The sequence below is a fragment of the Gorilla gorilla genome, chromosome 2 (genome assembly GCF_029281585.2).
Source record: "Gorilla gorilla gorilla isolate KB3781 chromosome 2, NHGRI_mGorGor1-v2.1_pri, whole genome shotgun sequence".
NCBI lineage: Eukaryota > Metazoa > Chordata > Mammalia > Primates > Hominidae > Gorilla > Gorilla gorilla.
The window spans coordinates 63,126,653-63,141,632 of NC_086017.1; the positions used below are offsets into that span (position 1 = coordinate 63,126,653).

Here is a 14,980-nt window from a genome sequence, read left to right on the forward strand (position 1 = left end):
GCCCAGCCAGGTCTCCTCAAAGACCACTCACCATTCCAGGGCCCGTGTGACCCTAGTCCCAGGCAAGGTGTGGCTGGCAGTGGGCAGCTGGGCTCTTACCTTGGAGAGCACAAAGCGGTCATTGTGCGGATTCCGGGGGTCCTGGGACTTGTAGCGCATGGTGTGGAAAAAGAGGACAGCCATGATCTCTGCGGCGCTGCAGCATGACGTGGGGTGGCTGTGGCCCAGGAGAGAAGACAGACACAGGCATCATGGCCCTGCACTCCTGAGCTATTGTGCTCAGCTGTACAGGGACCTGGGGGTGCATGTCCTAAGGAGTCACACAGGCCTGGCTTATCAGACAGCCACGAGCTCTTGTTCCCTGGGAGGGTGACACATGGTCTCAAGAAGGCCACTCCTGGCAGTTTGGGGCCTGGGCCAGCTAGTGGGTGCTGGGGACTGTTGTACCTTTCCAGGGGCACCAGATCCTCAGAATCACGGCCACTGAAAATATCTGGGGTTGGACTTGAGTAAGAAGGAAGGAGGGGCCCAGGAGAGATCTAGCACAGAAGACTCAGCCCAAGGCTAGCACTGCGGCTGGGGGCAGCTGCTGTCAGGTAGAACCCAGTTCCCACCTAGTGGCCCCCAGGAGTCTAAGGACTCAGCAGCCGAGGGGCGCTAGCATACCTACGACTGACCCCACATCCTGACAGGACTGCCCGGACACTGCCCACTTGTGAAGGGCACCCTGCCCTCTCAGCACCCAGGGGTGCTGGGCCTCTGAGCCCATGGGGCAGGGAGGAAGGGACTGAGGCTTATGGAGTTACCACAGACCTCCCAGCCGCCTCCACGCATGGGGTGTGGTAGCCTGAAAAACTGGGCCTTGGGCTTTCCAGTTGCATCACTGGGCTACTTGAAAGCTTTAGAAATGGGCAGTTTGAGGGCTGCTGTAGCAACTAGGAAACAGGCTTTTGTATAGAATTTTCAAAGCAAGACACACAATCTCATCTCCTACAAGGCTACAATCGTGTATTAATAAAAACCCCTTCTGCCTATGGACAAGGGCTGAGGAAGGGCTGACAAAGCAAGAACCTGCCTTCCAGCCTGGGAGTGGTGGGGCCATGGAGTTCCCTTGGCTTTTTAGACTTGTTTTAATCACTGAGCGGCTCCTGAGCAATAGAAAGCGTAAACTTTCTATTGCTTCCTGCTTCCCAGCAGGAAGCGCTGCAGGTCCTGGTCAGCCCTGAAGCCCTCTGGTCCCAGGGTTTTGTTAACAGTTCAGCCTCAGGGCACAAGCCTCCCGGGAGGGCCCCTCCACATGCAGCTCAGCTCAGCTCAGCCCTCTCGCTGCTCCCAGAGGTCCTTCACACGAAGACACGCCCCATGCCAAGCCCAAGGGCACATGCACCATCTGGAGCTCACGCCGCCAGCCTCCCGCCCCCTCCAATCAGCGCTCCCACCAGGTTAGGGGTGAGTCACGCTCAGTGCAGACAAGTTAGTAGTAGAGAAATCCAGAAAACTGTCCATGCTGGTTTAGTACCAACATTCTCGCACACGATCATCTTATACTTAACTATTTCTATGAACTCCCGGTCATGGGAAAAGACACTACACCTGAAAGAGGGAGGTGAGGACATGGTAAAGAGAAACCCTTTTCTGCCTGGCAGGGACCCTAATCCCACACTCCCAGTGCCAGCTTCAACTGGAGGCCACCCTAATCCCACGCTCCCAGTGCCAGCTTCAACTGGAGGTCACCTCAGGCTGACCTCTCGTCCTTCCCACCTCCAAGGGCAGCCCCGGCCCTGAGGGGTCCTGTTTCTAAAGCCATGGTCCCATTAGGAGGGATCCTTGGTGGGAGAAGGATGTGGGTGGACACTGGGCCAAACTGTTCTGGGGAAGAATAAGGACAGTAAGTGCAGGGCTCCACCTGCCCCATCCACCTCGACACCCCGGGGTGACAGTCCCACTGGCCACCTGAAGGGGTTCCAGGGAGAAATGGTGTGGCACAGGCTCTTTCTGCGTGTGGCAGAAGCACACCCAGGCCCAGAGAGAGTAGACGTGGAGAGAGGAAGGTCAGCTGCGAGGTGACCAAGGGTGAGAAGTAGAACGTGCAGCTGATTTTAAGCCTTCCTTGCTAGGCCTGCAGCCTTTCATTCCTTCCAAAGGCTGCATCCAGCCTGCTGCGGCCACTCTCTTCACTTCTACCAAGTAAACACGCACAAAAGAAGAACGCTTAGGAGCCAGGTGTCCCCGCACTCTTCCCCAGAGCTTTTGGGGCTCTCCCTCGGCACAGCGTCCTGGGTTGGGGGGGTGAGCTGTGCCACTTGGGCTTCGTGACTTCAGCAAGTGCTTCGTCAACCCAGGGCTCAGCTTCTTCACTTGGGAGAGTGTCTGGGAGACACAGTGAGATAACGCATGCACAGTACCCTGGTCTCTAGCAGCCGCCACCACTGCCAACCCTCTCAGCACCTGCAGCTCTTATCTACAGGCAGGGATGGTGACACCACCCACTCCTGCTGGCCACAGGCAGGCAAGAGGGGAGAAATACACCAAGGATTGAGACCGGGCTCTGCACACTGTAAAGCACTGAGCACACAGGAGACAGTTACTTTCAAGCTCAACTTACTAGAGGGCCTTTGGGGCCAAAGGCATACATTTAAGCCTGTGGCCTCCTCAGGGCCAGAGTTTTTCCTGCCATTCCAGACTGCCTGCACAACTGCAGGTGGACGCCCCATCCCGTGGTGCTGTGTGTGACAACTCTGGGTGAACACTGGCGAGAGATGGGGTGAGGAGCACGGTGGAGGGGCTACAGGGTACTTACTGTATACCCTGACTCTGTGATAAACAGGGCTAACAAGCACACTTGACTGTTCAAAAAAAAAAAAAAAAAAAACTAACACACCTTGCCTTGACCAAAACAGTCCACTTACAACCCCAATTAGTTCAACCTGTGACGGTGGTGTGGCAAGCTTAGAGCTAGGCCTAAAGAAAGTCTCTTAAAGCCCCCTCCAGGCTGGGGGCGGTGGCTCACACCTGTAATCCCAGCACTTTGGGAGGTCAAGGCAGGCGGATCACCTGAGGTCAGGAGTTTAAGACCAGCCTGGCCAATATGGTAAAACCCCATCTCTACTAAAAATACCAAAAAATTAGCCAGGTGTGGTGGTGGACGCCTGTAATCCCAGCTACTCGGGAAGCTGAGGCAGGAGAATCACTTGAACCTGGGAGCCAGAGGTTGCAGTGAGCCAAGATTGCACCACTGCACTCCAGCCTTGGCAACAAGAGTAACACTCCATCTCAAAAAAAAAAAAAAAGCCCCCTCTCCACTCCCCTCCAGGACAACATATATTCTTCCAGATGTCCCCTGGCCAGGAGAATCTCTGTCATCGCTTTAGTGCTCACTCCACCTGCTCACAGGTTTCTATGCAAGAAAAGGCCAGAGAGGCTCCCTCACCCTCCAGGTGGGCTCCTTCAAGAGATAATGGATGTCAGGTTGGGCGCAGTGGCTCACACCCGTAATTCCAGCACTTTGGGAGGCCAAGGCAGGCAGATCACCTGAGGTCAGCGGCTCAAAGACCAGCCTGGCCAACGTGGTGAAACCCCGTCTCTACTAAAAATACAAAAATTAGCCAGGTGTGGTGGCACATGCCTATAATCCCAGCTACTTGGGAGGCTGAGGCAGGAGAATAGCTTGAACCCCAGAGGCGTGGGTTGCAATGAGCCGAGATCATGCTACTGCACTCCAGCCTGGGCAACAGAGTGAGACTCTGTCTAAAAAATAATAACAATAATGATAATAATTTACCAAAACTGACTCAAGAAGAAACAGAGAACCTAAGTAATCTTTCAAGCATTAAAAATAAACCAGATCAGTAGCTGAAGATGGACATTCCTTAACTCCCAGCAACTTCACCAGTAGGAACATACAGTGAAATGTACTCACATGTTCCACACATTCTACAGGAAACACAAACAGGCCGGGCACAGTGGCTCACACCTGTAATCCCAGCACTCTGGGAGGCTGAGGTGGGTGGATCAACTGAGGTCAGGAGTTTGAGACCAACCTGGCCAACATGGTGAAACCCTGTATCTACCACAAATACAAAAATTAGCTGGGCATGGTGGCAGGCACCCGTAATCCCAGCTACTTGGGAAGCTGAGGCAGGAGAACCACTCGAACCCAGGAGGCTGAGGTTGCAGTGAACCAAGATCGTGCCATTGTACTCCAGACTTGGTGACAGAGTGAGACTCCATCTCAGGAAAACAACAACAACAACAACAACAACAACAACAAAAAGGAAACACAAACAGGGCTGCCCCGCATTGTTTGCAACTGCAAGACCTGGAACTCACTTATATGTCTATCAATAGACAAGGTTAACTGGAATATATTAATATAATGGGATACTATACAGCAGTAAGAATGAGTGAGCTACACTTCACAAATCCGGTATCAATATTCTCTCCCAAATATAGTGTGAAAAAAGCACAGTGCAGAAGGATCTGTTTAACAAAGAAGACCATATTGATTTATGTACAAGTCTTTTTGTATATACTACAAGGAAAACAGGCCAGGTGCGGTGGCTCAAGCCTGTAATCCCAGCACTTTGGGAGGCCAAGGAGGGCAGATCACCTGAGGTCATGAGTTTGAGACCAGCTTGACCAACACGGAGAAACCCCATCTCTACTAAAAATACAAAATTAGCCAGGCATGTGGCACATGCCTGTAATCCCAGCTACTTGGGAGGCTGAGACAGGAGAATCGTTTGAACCCGGGAGGCGGAGGTTGAAGTGAGCCGAGATGGCGCCATTGCACTACAGCCTGGACAACAAGAGCAAAACTCCATCTCAAAAAAAAAAAAAAAAAAGGAAAACAATAGAATGATAACAAACAAAAAATTCAGGGTATAGTTCTTTCTCAGGGGAAGGGAAGATGAGGATGGAGGGACCCACTGTAGTTCCAAAAATCACTGTAATGTACTAGTTTTTAATCCTGGGAGCAGCTACACACAGGTTCATTATTTATGACAAGAGTACATCATTTATCTTCTTCTTTATGCATATAATTTTTTTTTTTTAAATATTCAGGTGGCTCACGCCTATAATCCCAGCACTTTGGGAGACAGAGACAGGTGGATCACCTGAGGTCAGGAGTCTGAGACCAGCTTGGCCAACAAGGTGAAACCCCGTCTCTACTAAAAATACAACAATTAGTTGGGCATGGTGGTGGGTGCCTGTAATCCCAGCTACTCGGGAGACTGAGGCAGGAGAATCGCTTGAACCTGGGAGGCAGAGGTTGCAGTGAGCTGAGATCTCACCATTGCACTCCAGCCTGGGAGACAAGAGTGAAACTCAGCCTCAAAAAAAAAAAAAATTTAGAAGAGGCCAGGGGCGGTGGCTCACCTGAGGCACCTGAGGTCAGGAGTTCAAGACCGGCCTGGCCAACATGGCAAAACCCCGCCTCTACTAAAAACACAAAAATTAGCTGGGCGTGGTGGTGTGGGCCACTAGTCCCAGCTACTTTACATGGGAGGCTAAGGCAGGAGAATTGCTTGAACCTGGGAGGCAGAGGCTGCAGTGAGCCGAGATCGCACCACTGCACTCCAGCCTAGGCAACAGACTCCACCTCAAAAAAAAAAAAACTCAGGAGAGAATCCCAGGATGTCAGGGTGGAAATGAACATCAGAAGCAGTTCTTGCTCTTCCTGTGCCCTGAACTACCTGAGCTGGCTTCTGCCCGGAAAGAACCTCTGGCTCCAGACCTCAGGTTGTTTCTTCAGATCTCTGCCCCATGTCACCTCTTCCAAGAAGCCCTCTCTGACCACACTATCTAAAATAGCTCTTCTTCCCTCACTCATGCTTGCCACCTGACATTAGGTGGTTATTGCCTATCTACCCTACTGCAATACAAGCTCCTTGAGGACAGAGCTTTGGGCCTTTCACTGTTGTATCCGCAGGCTTGAACAGTACCAGGCACAAACTGAGTGCACAAATGCATATATGATGTATCCTAGTAACCTTGGGGCTGTAACCTCTTTGAGCCTCAGTTTCCTCACTATAAAACTGAGGTAAAAGAAGAATCTGACTAAATGATGTAGTGTGTATGTACAGAACATGGCACCGTGCATAGAAATTAGCAATTGCTCAGTAAATATTAGACTATGTTTCATTCGGAGGATGGGGCCACTAAGGTCCACAGAAAGTAAGTGACTTGCCTAAAGTCACACAGCCTGCCAGCAGCAGAGCTAGGATAAGAGCAAAATGCTAAGAAAAACTGATGAATGGATAAACAAAATACACTATGTCCACACAACGGAATATTCAGCCATAAAAAGAAATGAAGGGCTGGGCGTGGTGGCTCATGCCTGTTAATTCCAGCACTTTGAGAGGCCAAGGAAGGAAGATGACTTGAGCCCAGAATTTGAGACCAGGTTCAGCAACATACCCTGTCTCTACAAATAATTTTTAAAATTAGCTGTGTATGGTGGTGAGTGCCTCCCAGCTACTTAGGAGGCTGAGGTGGGAAGACTGCTTGATCCCGGGAGGTTGAGACTGCAGTGTGCGATGACTGTGCCATTGCACTCCAGCTTGGGGACACAGTGGAGACCCTGCCCCCCACCCCCCAAAAAAAGGAACAAAGTACTGATTCATGTTACAACATGGATGACCCTCTAAAAATTATGCTAAGAGGCCAGACCCAAAAGAACTCATTCTGTATAATTGCATTTACATGAAATGTCTAGAAGAGTTAAATTTAGAGACAGAAAATTAGATTAGTGGTTGCCCAGGACTGGGGGTGGAAATGGGGAGTGACAGCAAATGTCCAGAAGAGATCTTTTAGGAGATGTGGTAAATTTTTGTAGTAAATCTCTGCAAATTCATTAAAATCACTTACAATGTTATGATATGCCAATTATACCTTAATCAAGCTGCTAGAAATTTGTTTTTATTTTTATTTATTTATTTATTTATTTATTTATTTGAGACAAGTTCTCACTCTGTCACCCAGGCTGGAGTGCAGTGGTGCAATCTTGGCTCACTGCAACCTCCGCCTCCCGGGTTCAAGCGATTCTCGTGCCTCAGCCTCCCGAGTAGCTGGGATTACAGGTGCCTGCTACCATGCCCGACTCTTTTTTTTTTGTATTTTTTAGTAGAGACAGGGTTTCACCATGTTGGCTGGGCTGGTCTCGAACTCCTGACCTCAAATGATCCACCCGCCTTGGCCTCCCAAAGTGCTGGGATTACAGGTGTGAGCTATCACACCTGGCCCAAAAATTTGTTTTTAAAAGAAAAAGGGCCTGGAGCGGTGGCTCACGCCTGTAATCCCAACACTTTGGGAGGCCAAGGCTGGCGGGAGGATCACCTGAGGTCAGGAATTCAAGACCAGCCTGGCCAACATGGTGAAACCCCGTCCCTACTGAAAATGCAAAAATTAGCTGGGCAGTGGTGGCATGCACCTGTAATCCCAGCTACTTGGGAGACTGAGGCAGAAAATCGCTTGAACCTAGGATGTGGAGGTTACAGTGAGCCAAGATCGCCGCCCCACTGCACTCCAGCCTGGGTGACAGAGCAAGACTCTGTCAAACAAACAAATAAATGGAAGAAAAAGGTGCTAGGAGAGCTCAGTAGAGGAAGTTCTTGGGCGTCCACACTTCCCTTCCAGCTGTGTAGTCCTCGGAGATTCCACCCAGTGCACAAATGCAACTGACTTCTGAGCAACCCCCATCTGCAGGTGGGCTCACCCCAGCTCCCAGCACATCCTCTCTCCCCTACCTTGCCTCTCCATTCAGGGCAGGAGCAGAGCCTGCCTGAGGACCCAGCTCTGTGCAGGTCCCTGACCTCTAGAAGTGTCCCCAGCACCCAGGGCAAACTGGTCTGTGGCAAGAAGGGAGTTCCTGATTTTGTGGAACTAGGCGACAGTGACAACAAGCCTGCCTCAAGAGACAATGAATGTTGAGGGGTCAGAGCCACAGCAGGGGCCGGACATCAGTTAGAGTCCATAGGAAGCCACGACAAACTCTCAGCCAGATCCTAACTAGGTGCTGTACTTCACTTCCAGTTTCTTAAAACACGGACCACCAGCGCTGCAGAGGAGAGGTCACTTGGGCAGAGAACCAAGCCACCCCAGGGCGGCCAGTGTCTTCACACTGAGTGAGGAAATGCTGCTGCTGGGGCAATCTCAACGGTCATGCTCTTGCCTCAGTCAGGGCCAGGATGGGTCCTGAGGCAGCCCAAAAACAGAAACAGGCCCAGAGAGGCGGAGCCACGTGGGGCCAGAGACCCCAGGAGGCCCTCAAGCCTTCAGCCAAAGCACCTGGATGTCAGAGCTGGGTAAACTGGGATACAATCCCAGCCACTTCAAGGGCACAAAGAGCACTAGGATGTAAAATCAGCAACAGTGGGCGGTGGGACCCCAGAGCCCACTCACTCCATCCCCAGCCCTACTCCTGAGGCACCCAGTTTGAAACCACCTATCCATGAACCTCTCCTTTCAAGATGGAGAAAATGGCCTGTAATCCCAGTACTCTAGGGAAGCTGAGGCAGGCGGATCGCTTAAGCCCAGGAGTTTGAGACCAACCTGGGCAAAATGACAAAACCTCAACTCTACAAAAAATACAAAAATTAGCCAAGGCATGGTGGCTCATGCCTGTGGTCCCAGCTACTTGTGAGGCTGAGATGAGGGCATCATTTGAGCCCAGGAGGCGGAGGCTGCAGTGAGCAGAGATCACGCCACAGCATTCTAGCCTGGGCAACTGAGAACCTGAGATAGGAAGGTTTTTTTGTTTTGTTTTGTTTTGTTTTTTTAAGAGCCAGGGTTTCACTGTTGCCCAGGCTGGAGTGCAGAGCCATGATCATAGCTCACTGCAGCCTTGAACTCCTGGGCTCAAGTGATCCTCACACCTCAGCCTCCCAAGTAGCTGGGACTACAGGCACATGCACAGCTCTTTCTTTTTTTTGTAGAGATGAGGTCTCACTATGTTGCCCAGTTTGGTCCTGAACTCCCAGGCTCAAGCAATCCTCCCACCCTGGCCTCCCAAAGTGCTGTGAATACAGGCATGAGCCACCGCACCTGGCTGGAAGGGCCTTTCTGACAAAGGCACAGCCACTAGGAACAGAGCCAGGGTTAGACTCATCTCCTGTGTCCACCAGCCAGGACTGGCCAGGCGTTACCCTCCCCAAAGCTGTGGGTCAGAAACCCTGGGGGGACTTGTTGAAAGCACAGACCACCTTCCCTTTTGAATCAGGCCTGACTGTGATGGAGTCCTCAGATGACACTTGCACTGTTTGGATAACACCACAGTCTGGCCCTGGTGAGAACTGAGAAATCTTTGCCACCAGCCTCAGCATCCAGGCCACTTCTGACAAGGCCATTGGGGTTTTGTTTTTTTAAAGCCAGGATGAGCTGGACCCTTGCCACAATTCCTGCAGCCCATGGAAGGAGATGACCCCAGAGAAGCTCTAGCCACTGTGGGCGCTGCCTCAACAAAGAGCCTTCTGTGAGGTCTGTCCCTTCACCTCCAGGCCCAACTCCTGACAGAGGCCAGTGTCCCTGCTTCCTGGGCCTGGTGAGGTTCACTGCACACGGGTCAGCAATGGCACAGGAATGGGAAAGCTATCGAGAAACGAGCCTGGGTCCTCACTGACAGAATGTACGAATCCTGTCTCAGTAAGTGGCCAGCAAAAGATTGGACCAAAGCTAGACATGGTAGCACATGTCTGTGGTCCCAGCTACCCAGGAGGGTGAGGCAGGATTGCTATAGCCTAGGAGTTCAAGACTGCAGGGAGCCATGATTGTGCCTCTGTACTCCAGACCTGGTGGGTGACACAGCAAGACCCTGTCTTAAAAAAAAAGAAAAAAAGAAAAAAGGAAAAGGGGCCAGGAGCGGTGGCTCACGCCTATAATCCCAGCACTTTGGGAGGCCGAGGCTGGCGGATCACCTGAGGTCAGGAGTTCAAGACCAACCTCAACATGGAGAAACCCCATCTCTACGGGGTAAAAATACAAAATTAGCCGGGTGTGGTGGTGCATGCCTGTAATCCCAGCTACTTGGGAGGCTGAGGCAGGAGAATTGCTTGAACCTGGGAGGAGGAGTTTGTGGTGAGCCAAGATCGCACCATTGCACTCCAGCCTGGGCAACAAGAGTGAAACTCCATCTCAAAAGAAAAAGAACTGGATCAAAGTCCTGTGAGCTCCCCCAGGGACATTCTGACAAACTGTCACTTTAGCTGTGACTACAGCCCAGATTGGGCCAGGGCTTCCGGACTGAGCCTTCACTCTATGCCTCATTGCAGAGAGGGAACAGTGGGCCTCAAGATAAACATCTGGGGACCAGAAACAGAAGACTACCTGTGTCTCAAGTCTTCCTTGATTAGCTTTTGGGTGCAAACACACACATACTCTTGGCACACACCTTTCAAAATATGGGTTGCATAGCAATGTTATTTCCTTCTGAAAAATAAGTTTTCCCTACTTTTTTGCATATTTTAAACATATACATACACACACAGTCACTGTATTTTACATATCCTTTTTTTCTTTTGCAAATGGATATTTTTTGAGTTCAGTGAGCTTCCCTCTCCAAGACATTACAATGTAAACATGGTGTAACTCTCAGTCACCACAGTATGTTTCCGGAGGGGTAAAGGCGGTGAGGAAATCAGACTTTGCCTAACAAAGAACTAGGAGACCCACTTGACATTCCACTCTTTTGGAGCACCCTACATTTGTAAATCTTATTTCTCTCCAAGTGCCTTTCAAACTGACTAATATCCACCACGGCTGTACCTGGCCTTCCCTTTCACCTTTTTCACCATTCTCCAGCCTGGCACAGACCACTTGCCCAAGAGGCATTCTTTTTTTTTTTTGAGAAGAAGTTTCAATTTTGTTGCCCAGGCCAGAGTGCAATGGTGCAATCTCAGCTCACTGCAACTTCTGCCTCCCAGGTTCAAGTGATTCTCCTGCCTCAGCCTCCTGAGTAGCTGGGATTACAGGCGCCCGCCACCACGTCCAGCTAATTTTTTGTATTTTTAGTAGGGACAGGGTTTCACCATGTTGGCCAAGCTGGTCTCGATCTCCTGACCTTCAGGTGATCCACTCGCCTATGCCTCCCAAAGTGCTGGGATTAAAGGGATGAGTCACTGCGCCTGGCCGAACCATTATTTATTTTTGGAGACAGGGTCTTGCTAATGTTACCCAGGCTGGTCTTGAACTCCTGGCCTCAAGCGAACCTTCTGCCTTGGCCTCCCAAAGTGCTGGCATTACAGCCATGTAACACCATGCCCAACTATTTTTCGTTTCTTGGCTTTTCTTTCTTTCTCTCTCTCTCTCTTTCTTTCTTTCTTTTGAGACACGGTCTCGCTCTGTCACCCATGCTGCAGTGTGAGGCATGTTCAAGGCTCACTACAGCCTCAACTTCCTGGGCTCAAGTGATCCTCTGCCTCAGCCTCCCATGTAGCTGGGACTACAGGTACACATCACCACACCTAGCCAATTAAAAAAAATGTTTGGCCGGGGGCGGTGGCTCACACCCGTAATCCCAGCACTTTGGGAGGCCAAGGTGGGTGGATCACCTGAGGTCAAGAGACCAGCCTGGCCAAGATGGTGAAACCCCATCTCTACTAAAAATACAAAAATTAGCCGGTGCGGTGGCGGATGCCTGTAGTCCCAGCTACTCAGGAGGCTAGGGCAGGAGAATCAGTTGAACCTGGGAGGCAGAGGTTGCAGTGAGCCAAGATCGTGCCGCTGCACTCTAGCCTGGGCGATAGAGCAAGACTCCATCTCAAAAAAAAAAAGTTGTTTTTTTTTTTTTTAAGCTATGGGGTCTCACTGTGTTGCTCAGGTTGGTCTGGAACTCCTGGGCTCAAGCAATCCTCCCACCTTGGCCTCCCAAAGTGCTGTGATTACAGGCATGAACCACCATGCCCTGCCAAGAAGCATTCCTGACAGCATGAGCCCCAACCAGACAGTATGGAATGGCCACCAATTACCAGCCTGGGCAAGTAACTTAACACACTAGCCTCAGTGTTCCCGTCTATAAAATGTGAATACAACACAATCTATCTCACAGGGTTATTCTCAGGATGCAACGAATGATGATGCTGTGTCATACCAGATACCTACCTGGCAGCTCAGGAACCCTGTAAACATCTGCATGTTTTATCTAGCCCTGAAAGATGCTCAGATGTGCAATACTACTTAGTTGGGTAATTGCTGCCTCTCTCCAGCTAGACCTCAGACCCCCTGAAACGGCCAAAGGTAGCAGGTCCAACAGTACCAAACAAGCAACACAAGGCCTGCAGAGCTACCGTGTGCCAGGCTGGTGAAGGGGGAGCTGAGAGTAAGCCAGGTCCCTGCCCAGGCAGGGGATACCCCACATAAGTGGTAAGACTGACACAAACCCAGGAGAGCTAACAGGTCCAAAGTGTGCAAGGCAGTGGGTGGGGGAAGGGCTTTGAAAGGCATCTAATCCCTTCTGAGAACAGGGTGTCTTAAAGGCACAAAGGGTGAATGCGTATCCACCCAGAAAGGTGAACAGATTTACTTCTTAATAATATATCCTGAATGAAATTGGCCAGAAGCCAGAATCTTATCTGTCTGAAACAGAGCTTGTTCGGGAAGGTCCCGAGAAATCATCCATCACGCAGCCCTCACAACCCTGTCATGAGCCCGGAGCACTGCTGGCACTGTGGCCTCAAAGCAGCCTCCAAGTAGAGCACTGGAGTCCTTGAAACCACCCAGCGTGGTTAAGTGCCATTACTGTCCCCGCTTTACAGAGCGGGAAGCAGGCTCTGAAGTAATTCACTGCCTGAACCCCTCACCCACCCCACTGGACACCTCCAGCTGCATGCACGGTGGCCCTCATTAATTATCCCTGTCTCCGCTACAGAGGAGGCTCCTTGGGTGTCCACCTTCTGGGCCAAAAGGGCTGGCCAGGGAAGGATCTTGGGGCATAGGCACGCCAGCTCCTGCCTGGGAGATACAGCACCTGGTGGCTGGCCCTGCCCCAGGACTTCACTCCCGGCGCTAGGGCCCTGGAACTCCGTCCTTCCGGCGCTCAGCCTTCTCAGTCTCCTTGCCCTCCGCCTCCTCCCGCCCCAGGTCAAATCTTAGACCTCCTTTTCACAATGGATCCCAGGGTTCTGCACCCACGTGCCACCGCCCTCCTCTCCTCTTCCCCCAGTCAGCCCCGCCGCTGCCTGGCGTCTCAGCTGCCCCCTGCTACAAACTCGGACCCAACCCAGGGGTGGCAGGAGACAGGGGTAGGGGAGCGTAGTCTGAGGTGGGGAGAAGGCCAGGCCCCCGAGTCTCCCGCAAGAGGAATTAAAAACAGGCTCTCTAGAGTCGGACTGCTGGGGCTCAAATCAGATCTCCCTGTGTGTAACTTTGGGTAGCTGACTAACTCGGAGCCTCCGTTTCCCCATCTGGAAGGGGGAACACTCCCGGCGGCGCCCACACAGCCAGGTGGTGGAGAGGGTTAAGAGGGCCGCGTTCTGTAGAACAGCAATAATGGTGGCCTTCCCGGCATCACCCTAGAGGGGACTTGGCGAGTCGCGAGCCCATCCCCCGCGCCACCATGCAGCTGCGCGGCCGGCGATCCGCGTGGGGAAGAGACGGCCTGAGGCGCACGGAGGACCAGAGGCCCACGCGGCCGAGCCCGGGCGTAGGGCGAGTGTGCGGCGCAGCGGAAGCCGCCTGCAGCCCGGGGCCCTGCGAGGCGCGCGTCTCCGCCCTCCGACGGCGCCCGGGCCACCTTCCTCGTCTACGCATCTCGCAGCGCGACCCAGAGCCCGCGGCGACTCTGGCCGCCGCAGACGCCCCCCGCCCCGCCCGAGCCGCGCCCCCGGCCGGCGCCGCGCACTCACCCAGAGCCCGCCGCAGTGGTGGCCTGGATGGAGCTGATACGCAGGCGGTTGGCCGTGTCCTTCAAGGCCTGCAGCTTCTGCTGGTCAGGCTTGTGGTAGCCCTCCATGGTGCGGCAGGCGGGGACCGGGCGCACACGCGGACACACAGAGATAGCCGCTGCTCCCGCGGCGACAGGCGGCTGCCGAGGCCGGGCGCCGGGCGGGGGCGCGTTAAGTCGCCGGGCGGGGCGGGGCGGGGATGGGAGAGGCGGGGCAGGGGGAGGAGGCGGGGCTCGGATCACCCCAGGCCTTCAGCCCCGCCCCGCCTGGGGCCGCCTCCTGCCCGCTCCCCTCCCCTAGGCGCTGGGCCGCTGCGGACTGCGAGGTTAGCAGTTAACCACACACACCAATAATAATAACACAACGAACAACTCAGGATTCGAGTCTGGGCTCCTGACTCGAAAGCCTCTCAGTCTCCCTCCTCCACACAGTCCTCCGTGGACTTGTCACGGCTAATCCCATTTTAGAGATGGACAAACTGAGGCTTGGCAAGGGCAATCAAGGTCACAAGGCTGGTGGGTGCCAGGTTTGACCCCAGCCGACCAACCCCAGGCCCAAGAGACTGCAGGACTTAATTTTGAGACTGAGTTTCGCTCTTGTTGCCCAGGCTGGATGGAGTGCAATGGCATGATCTCGGCTCACCACAACCTCCGCCTCCTGAGTTCAAGCAATTCTCCTGCCTCAGCCTCCCTAGTAGCTGGGATTACAAGCGTGCGCCACCACACCTAGCTAATTTTGTATTTTTAGTAGAGACGGGGTTTCTCCATGTTGGTCAGGCTGGTCTTGAACTCCCGACCTCAGGTGATCCTCCCGCCTCGGCCTCTCAAAGTGCTGGGGTTACAGGCATGAGCCACCGCACCAGGCCCTATTTCTTTTTTTTAATAATTAAAAAAATTGTTTTTTCTTTGAGACAGGGTCACCCATGGTCACCCAGGCTGGAATGCAGTGGAGTGATTACAGCTCCCTGAAACCTCAGCCTCCTGGGCCCAAGTGATCCTTCTGCCTCAGCCTCAAAAGTAGCTGGGACCATAGGTACACACTACCACGCCCGGCTAATTTTTGTATGTTTTGTAGAGATGGGGTTTTGCCACTTTACCCAGGCA

The 14,980-nt window shown here is 52.6% G+C and overlaps 1 protein-coding gene across 1 annotated transcript in view; it reads right to left on the reverse strand.

Annotated features, from left to right (window-relative positions):
• Positions 1-14,099, reverse strand: part of TKT (transketolase) — a 30,558-nt gene extending 16,459 nt beyond the window's left edge. Inside the window, exons 1-2 of the mRNA XM_019023426.2 lie at positions 13,839-14,099; positions 100-217 (exon numbers count right to left, since the gene is read on the reverse strand). Coding sequence (XP_018878971.1) covers positions 100-217; positions 13,839-13,945 — 225 coding nt within the window. The 5' untranslated portion in view covers positions 13,946-14,099. The remainder of the gene's footprint in view (positions 1-99; positions 218-13,838) is intronic.
• Between the last annotated feature and the right edge of the window lie 881 nt (positions 14,100-14,980).